At 34.4% G+C, this 9390-nt stretch overlaps 1 protein-coding gene across 17 annotated transcripts in view; it reads right to left on the reverse strand.

Annotated features, from left to right (window-relative positions):
* Window positions 1-9390, reverse strand: part of Gphn (gephyrin) — a 602369-nt gene that overhangs the window by 273390 nt on the left and 319589 nt on the right. For all 17 annotated transcript variants that reach the window (XM_058584564.1, XM_058584567.1, XM_058584570.1 and 14 more), the window contains one exon: window positions 9237-9331. In XM_058584564.1, coding sequence (XP_058440547.1) covers window positions 9237-9331 — 95 coding nt within the window. The remainder of the gene's footprint in view (window positions 1-9236; window positions 9332-9390) is intronic.

The raw sequence follows: 9390 nt of genomic DNA on the forward strand, positions 1-9390 counted from the left end.
TCAGCAAAGTAGCAGGATATAAAATCACTACTCATAAATCAAAGGCATTTCTGTATATTAGTGACAAATCCTCTGAGAAGAAAATGAGGAAAACTACTCCACTCACAATAGCCATTAAAAAAAAAGGGGGGGTACTTGGGAATCAACAAAAGAGGTGAAAGATCTATACAATGAAAACTACAAAACCCTAGAGAAAGAAATCAAAGAAGACCTTAGAAAATGGAAGGATCTACCTTGCTCTTGGATAGGCAGAATTAATATTATCAAAATGACCATACTATCAAAAGCACTATACAGATTTAATGCAATTCCAATAAAAATCCCAATGGCATTCCTCATAGAAATAGAAAAAGCAATCATGAAATTCATCTAGAAGAATAAGAGACCCAGAATAGCTAAAGCAATCCTTAGCAGGAAGAGTGAAGCAGGTAGCGTCACTATACTAGACCTTAAACTATACTACAGAGCAATAGTAACAAAAGCAGCATGGTTTTGGCACGAAAAACAGACTGGTGGACCAATGGTACAGAATAGATGACATAGAGACTAACCCACAAAATTACAATTATCTTATATTAGACAAGGGTGCCCAAAACATGCACTGGAGAAAAGATAACATCTTCAATAGACAGTGCTGGGAAAACTGGAAATCCATATGCAACAAAATGAAATTAAACTCCTATCTCTCACCATGCACAAAACTTAACTCAAAATGCATCAAGGACCTAGGAATTAAACCAAAGACTCTGCATCTAATAGTAGAAAAAGTAGGCCCTAATCTACATCATGTGGGATTAGGCCCAAATTTCCTTAATAAGATTCTAATAGTGTAAGAATTTAAACCAAGAATCAATAAATGGGATGAAATCAAACTAAAAAGCTTTTTTTTTTTTTTTTTTCTCAGCAAAATAAACAATCTGTGAGGTGAACAGAGAGCCTACATCCTGGGAGCAAATATTTACCTCTCACACATCAGATAGAGCACTAATCTCTAGGGTATATAAAGAACTCAAAAAGCTAAGCACCACCAAAACAAATAACCCAATCAACAAATGGGCCCAAGACCTGAACAGACACTTCTCAGAAGAGAATATACAATCAATCAACAAATATATGAAAAAAATGCTCATCATCTCTAGCAATCAGAGAAATGCAAATCAAAACTACTCTAATATTTCATCTCACTTTAGTTAGAATGGCAGCTATTATTAAGACAAACAACAGTAAGTGTTGGCGAGGATGTGGGGGAAAAGGCACACTCATACATTGATGGTAGACTGCAAATTGGGGCAGCCAATATGGAAAGCAGTATGGAGATTCCTTGGAAAATTGGGTATGAAACCACCATTTGACCCAGCTAATCCTCTCCTCGGATTATACCTAAAGGACTTAAAAACCACATACTACAGGGACACAGCCACATCAGTGTTTACAGCAGCACAATTCACAATAGCTAAATTGTGGAACCAACCTTGATGCCTTTCAGTAGATGAACGATTAAAAAATATATGGTACATATACAGAATGTAATATTATTCAGCAATAAAAGAGAATAAAATATGGCATTTGTAGGTAAATGGATGGAGATGGAGAATATAATGCTAAGTGAAGTTAGCCAATCTGTGGTGAGCCGCTTCTGCCGTTTCTGCAGACTATGGTCGCCATTACAAGATGGCGCTGGCTCCGCTGTGGTCTGTGACAAACAACTCCTTATTTGGGAGAGTTGGCGCATGGTTTTTCACCACCCTATGAGAAAGCTCCACGTGGCAGCTTCGCATTGGGGCTTGAGATGCTTTATTAAGGCTGGGAGGGGCATCTGAGGGAGAGAAGAAGAAATATCTAGGGCCTGAATAAACTGCTGAAAGAAGATTCCTGAGTTGCGTCTTCCTTGCGGGCAAGGGGTCGCGACACCAATCTCCAAAAAACAAATGCTGAATGTTTTCTCTGATATAAGGAGGCTGATTCATAGGGGGTTTGCCAGGGGGAGCATGGGAAGATTAGAGGAACTCTTGATAAGGCAAAGGAGTGAGAGGGGAAGAGAGAGGGCATGGAGGTAAAAGATGGTGGAATGAGATGGATATCATTACCCTAAGGACATGTATGAAGACACACTTACACATTGTTGGTGGTACTGCAATTTAATATAATCACTCCAGAAAGTGAGGCAATATGAAGATTTCCCCCAAACACTAGGAATGGAACTACCATATGACCCAGCTATCCCACTCCTTGGTATATATTCAAAGAGTTTTAAGTCAGCATACTACAGGGATGCAACCACTTGAATGTTTATAGCAGTACAATTCACAATAGCCAAGCTATGGAACCAAACTAGGTGCCCTTCTACAGATGAATGGAAAAAGAAAATGCGGTATATGTACATAAGGGAGCATTATTCATCCATAAAGAATGAAATTATAGCATTTTCCAGTAAATGGAAGAAACTAGAGACTACCATGTTAAGTAAAATAAGCCAGTCCCCAAAATTCAAAGGTCAAATGTTATCTGTGATATGTGGAAACTAATTTAAAAAAAAAAAAAAAGAAGAAAATAGAGAGTACAGAATGAAAGAAAAAAAAGAGTGGAGATCAGTCGAGTAGATAAAAGGGATTGAGGGAGAAGAAGGTGGTACAGAATAGAGGGAGACCAGTTGAATGAATCTGACTGATATTTTGTATGTACATACATGAATATAGTACAGTGAATCTCAATATCAAGCATATCCACAAGAAACTAATTAAAATAAAACAAACAACAACTACATATTATAGAAAGATCAGTAGAATAGATGGAGAAGAGAGGGGGGAGGGGAAGTGTTGTGAGCTGAATTAGTGCAATTATAGTCCATGCTTTTGTGATTATGTGAAAATGTATCCCAGTGTTAATTAAAACTAAAAAGAATCAATAGAAATTTAAAAAGTAGGGGCTGGGTTGTGACTCTGAAGTAGAGCACTTGCCTAGCATGTGTGAGGCACTAGGTTTGATTCTCACCTCATATAAAAAATAAAATAAAGGTTCATTGACAACTAAAAATATTAAAAAAATAGTTTTTTTAAAAATTAAAAGAATGTATAGATAACATTGTACTTAATGTAAAAGACTCCACATTTTCCCCCTAAGATCAGGAAATAGGCACAGATGTACAGTCTCATCATGGCTATGCAGCATAGTTCCAAAAGTTACAGCCCCCAGCACAAGGAAGAGAATAAAAGACATACAAATAAGAAAGGAAATATGAAGAGCAGATGAGACCCGGGTCATTGGCTGATCCTGCAGTGTCAGTAAAAGCCAAGCCTGGGAAATAATCCTTGTCAAAAAGGTAAGGATGTTAACAACCTTGACACTTGGCTATGATGCTAACAGTTATCAGGCATTCCACTACAATTGGCTTCCTGGGTGCTTCCTAGAACTGTAACAGCAGGATAGCCACAAAATTGTTTCTATCTCTGTAACTTTTTAGTGCACAAAGAAGCCTCTAGATAACTCATAAGCCTTGAACAATTTATAATGCCCTATAGTTAACTTCCTGATTATGTGACCCTACATAATAAACTTGTGGAGCTAGTTCTGGGTCACTGTTCCTCCATCAGAGTGCAGTGTCTCACCTGGCCACAGCTTTACTTAAAATGTCTCTCTGTTTTCTTTGTGTGTTTTTCTCCATCTCCAGTTGCCCCTACTCGAGATCTTCTGTTGATGCTGCACAGGTTGCAGCAAGGAAGAACTAAAACTAGCCCATTTTCAGATATAGAAATTTCTAAAGAATAAAAGCAAACAAGCAAGCAAAAAGAAAACAAAAACCAAACAAGCAAACAAAAACCAACAAACACACAAGCCCTAAGAACAAACCCTCCTAAAACTAGTACTATCAGGTAAGAAAGCTAAACTATGAATATCCAATGAAATATATAGTAGCAATGACTATGTGATGGACACTGAAATTAAAAATGCCACTTAATAATGATTCAAAGCAAAATAAAATACATATGTGTAACTCTTAAGAAAAAAAATACAGAAAGTGTGTGCTTAAAACTGAAAAATACAGATTAAAGAAATGAAAGACAGGGCTGGGGTTGTGGCTCTTTGGTAGACTGCTTGCCTAGCATGTGTGAGGCCCTGGGGTTCAGGTGTGGTGGCACACGCCTTTAATCCCAGTGGCTTAGGAGGCTGAGGCAGGAGAACTGAGAGTTCAAAGCCAGCCTCAGCAAAAGTGGGGTGCTAAGCAACTCAGTGAGACCCTGTCTCTACATAAAATACAAATATGGCTGGGGATGGGGCTAAGTGGTCCAGTGCCACTGAGTTCAACCCCTCCCATAAACACACACACACACATACACACACACACACACACACTTTTAACCCATTAAACAGTTGATGGACATTTGTGTTCTACTTTTTAGTTTATTTGAATAATGTTGCTATGGACATTGATGTACAAATATCTATTAGAGTACTTGTTTCCAACTTTCTTGGATATTCTCCAAAAGGTGGAATTGCTGGCTCATGTGGTTATTCGACGCTTTTTTTTTGTTTGGTTTTTGGAAATGCCATATTGTTATACCATTTTACACTATCATGAGTGATAAATAAGATTTACAATTTCTCCACAGCTTCTTTAACACTTGTTGTTTTCTTTTTTCAAATATCACCATGCTAATGGATGTAAAGTGGTTTACCATTGGGGGCGTTGAAGATCTTTTTAGATGCTTATCTGTCCTTTGTACGGTTTCAGAAAATATATGTTCAAGTTCTCTGCTCATCCCCCCAGTTTTTCATTGGTGCATTATAATTACACATAATAGTGGGATTTGTTGTTACATATTCATATATGACATGATAAGACAATTTGATTAATATTGTTCCACAATATTTCTATTTTCCCTCTCCTCCATTCTCCAGTCTCTTTCTTCTACTCTCTCCCTTCAATTTTCATGAGACACCCCCCCCCCCCTTTCTTTTCCTTTCCCCCACTAGCTTCCACATGTGAGAAAACATATGACCCTTAACTTTTTGCATAGCGGTCATACTAATTTATAATTCCAACAACAAGGTAAAAGTATTATTCCCCCACCCCATCCTCTCCAGCATTTGTTATTATTTGTATTCTTGATGGGTGCTTTTCTAACTGGAATGAGATAAAATTTCAGTGTAGCTTTGATTTGTATTTTCATAATTGCTAGAGATGTTGAATATTATTTCCATGTATTTGTTGGACATAATACAATGTAGTTCATTTACCCATTTATTGATTATTTGTTTTTTGGTAGTGTTTTTTGAGTTCTTCTAGCTTCTGAATATTAATCCTCTAAAAAGAGTAGATAGCAATGACTTTCTCCCATTTTGTAGGTTCTTTCCTCATGTTCTTGCTTCCTTTGCTGTGCAAACCTTTTTGTTTAATGGTATCCATTTATTATTTCTTGGCATTGTTTCCTGAGATTTAGGAATCCTATTGAGGATCTTGTTGTCTGTGTCTATAATGTTGGAGTGTTGACCTTACATTTTCTTATAAGAGTTGCAAAGTTTCTGTTCTAATTCTTAGGTCTTTGATCCATTTTGAGTTGACTTTTGTGCAGAGTGAGAGATAGGGATCTATTCTTGTTATTCTAAGGGATATGCAGTTTTCCAACCACCTTTGATAAAAAGGCTATCTTTTGTGTAATGTATGAAGGTGAAGGTGAATATTCTGCTGCTTAGGTATTTTATATACATGCATTAGATCTACTTGGTTTATTGTGTTGTTCAAATCCTGTATTTCTTTAGTTTATTGTCTAGTTATCTCTCCTTTATTGAATCTTAAGTATTAAATTCTTTAATTATTATTGCATAGCATTCCTTTAATTTTGTAAGTCTTTGCTTCAGCTATTTGAATTGTCTGTTATTAAGTACATATATGTTTAAAAGTATCATAGGTTTGTAAGTATCATATTAGTATGCTGTCTTGAAACTTTCAATAATATATATACTTATTTGTCTCTTGCAAACTTTTTTGATTAAAGACATTTAGGCTGTTATGATCTAAAGGCTTCTATAAGCTGTCCTAGGGACACTAGCCTGCTGTGGTTCTAGGGGGTTGGGAGATAGCAAGTCCTAAATTAGGGTGAAAGTGATCAAAATTAAATAAAATTTGCCATCAAGACTTCCCCTGAAATCTGCAAGCTTTTGAATACATTCCTAAATTCCAAAATAGTTACTTCAGAAATATTTTGCCAGTTCAACTGTTGTACAGTTGGACACATTGCTGATGCTCACAACTCAACCATCTTCTTTTTACATGCATTAGATCTACTTGGCTTATTGTGTCGTTCAAATCCTGTATTTCTTTTAGTACCATCACAATAAGTACTTCTTCACAATAAGAGTACTGCTAATGTAAATTATTTTAAGTGACACGTTGTTTTAACAATAAATAGTAAGATAAGTCAATTCAGATATCAAAATTTAAGTTTAGTAATTTTTTGCCCTTAGGAAAAATTATTTTAAACCAATATTAGCATAAATCTATTTTTAACATCAAAGGGAAAAATTACCTCCTCTTCCCAAACAGAAAATGTATTTGTTAAGAATTTTTATATTTTATTCTAACAAGATAAAGCATAAAGACCAAATTGGAAATTATGGCAGGTAATAGGATAAATCATAACAAAAATAGATTGGTCCTATTCTATTTCATATATTTAAAAAACCAATTAAGTACCTCATCTAAATGAACCAAATATTTAAAACACAATTGAAAGATGGGGTTAGGATTATAATGGTAAATGTTTCTATAAAATAAAACACTAGCACTCAGTTTTTCTTTTTATAATTTAGATATGTTTCAGTGAATCAACCTATGCAAGTAAGACATTATTTCATATCTATAAGTTATGTGATGTCCCTGAAAAATTAAGTAGAGATCAGAAATTAAGAGATAAGAAATTAACTGAGAATAAAACCCAGGATAAATCAAACTTAATTTATAGCCAGAGTGGTTGCTCTAGTATTATTAGTTTAGAAAGAAAAAAAATACTTGATTTTTTAAAATGAATAAGCATAAATGACAGACTCATATATGCGGCTATTTTGCAAGCAGTGTAATTAGCTACTGGTACAGAAAGTGCTAGATTTAGCTAAATAACTTGCCAAAGGTGGCACTAAATGTTAGGTAATACTAGGATATGAACTCAAGTATCTGACCTTAAGGATAAAGTTGTTGATCTTGGATCTTGTGGTGTTGGCCAAGAAGTTAAAAAACAGCATTTCTTACTGATTGTTGGCAGAATACACAGTATTCTGCCTTACATGCAGAGTCACTACCTAACAAATCTGTATGTGAATAATAGGAAGATTTGAGACTGAAGTCAAAACCTGAATAACAATCCTTAATGAGGCTAGTCTGAGTTTGGAGCTGCAATATTATGACGATGATAGTGTGAATACTTAAATCCCAGAGAAAATACTGATCTCTCTGGCTAGTGGAAACTGAAAATGGGTCCCTACTATCTACAGAGCTGGGGTGAAAATCTTAGTTTTTTCTTTTTTTAAGTCTTTTGTCCTTTTGTCCCAAAGGTGTTCCAATTGTACAGAAGAACATGAAAGCAAAGTATATTAAGGCTCTGCAAGAAATGTGTTTTATTCAGAGTAACTGGGAAGGAGGGTCCCTAGAAGCTTGTGTGTGAGGAGAAGAAGAGAAAGTGTGTATGTGTGTGTGTGTGTATACATATATATTTTAAAAATACTTATTATTAAATATGTATATATAAATACATATTATTAAATATATATGTATACATATGTATATAAATTTTCAAAACCTTCAGGAAAAAGATGATTGATTTATTCCAAAATACTTAGAAGTAGCTCCTGCCAATTAACTTTTCACATTCAGAGGGCAGTGCTCAGTAATTATGGGGCTATAGAAAGGGGAGAGACTAACCCAGAAAAGCCTTTCAATAAGAAAAAAAAAAGTGGTTAATTCTATACTATATCAAGAAAGCTATCCTTATGTTACAGGTTTATCTTAACAGTTGTGAATAAAAATTTCTTCAGTTAAATTGTTGGATCCTCAGTTAAACTGTTTACCTTAAGGTAAGGATCATGTCTTATTTTTCTTTCTATCCTTATAATCCCTCATGTTTATTATGGGGCCTGGCAAATAAGTATATTATTATGCCTCCTGAATTAAAATGTTATTACAAAAAATTAATAAGAGATGAAGATTAATTATTTCTTAATTATATCTTGTATACCAGTAAAAGTTCTTTTTATGTTCCAAAACCTCTACTTAATTACATAGGAAAAAAGAGATCAAATATAACCCTGGACTACAGAGGTATAGGTAATATCAGTAAGGGTTTTTAAAAAAAGATATAAAAGAATCAACTTGAATTCATTAAACTCTGGCATGGACTTTTACATATAAAATCTCTACAATGCTATATTAACTCTTGAGTTATTCTTACTAAATTTAATGTTATATAGTACATGTGAAGTAAAGAGAATATAGTAATTAATGCACAGTTTACATTCTCCTGTAGCAGCTGACATTGATGGAATATAAATTAAGTAACCAAAAGAACATCATGAATCACATCCGGTACAATTAAATGGGTACATTTACCTTTACATCCATACTGCATACAGGATGCAAATGGCTATAAATGATTAAGAAATTCTGAAATCATAAAGTTGCTGTGCATTTTATGGTTGCTCTGAGATCAAGTGTTTACAATCAATGGTCATTAAATCAACAGATTCTGACTAAGCTGATAGTTCCATCTTAAATGATGTATATTATACTCATTTAGGAGATTTTAATCTAAGAGTTGCTAAAATAGTAACAACTCAGTCATCAGATTGAAGATGGATGTCAACGAAGGTACAATTTAAACTATATAATTTAATGAAAGTATATATTATTAATATAATAATTTAAATATACTAAATTGCCAAGAGATTATAAACATGAATTGAATTTTTCTTTCATGATTGTAATCAATATTCTCTAAAGGTTTTAACACAATATACAAAAAATAAGAAAAGAAATAAAAATAAAAAAAAAATTTAAAAACCCAAATAAAACCAAAACCCAGAAATTGAAAATGGCCGAGATCTAGCTAGACAACATACTAAAACTGAAACCAGGAAAAAAGGTGTGAACTTAAGTGTTGTGACTAAAGTTTCTGACACTTATCAGTTGGGTTATACTGCATAGTGGTCTGGAATTAACTTTCTTTGTAACATATTGGTTACTTTCTTACCTAGAGAGCATGCCCAGAGGTGTAACATTAAGTGATCCCATCAGCATTGCCAGGGCCATCCCTGGCGCTTCCCGTTCTATTACTTCTTTTGTGGCCTGTAATTAAAGATTAAATAGCAAACTGAGTGAAATTAGCCAGAAAAGAAGGAAGGCAA

Source organism: Marmota monax, unplaced genomic scaffold (genome assembly GCF_021218885.2).
Source record: "Marmota monax isolate L192 unplaced genomic scaffold, Marmota_monax_Labrador192_F-V1.1 WCK01_AAM20220418_F8-fsc00001, whole genome shotgun sequence".
NCBI classification, from domain to species: Eukaryota; Metazoa; Chordata; class Mammalia; order Rodentia; family Sciuridae; genus Marmota; species Marmota monax.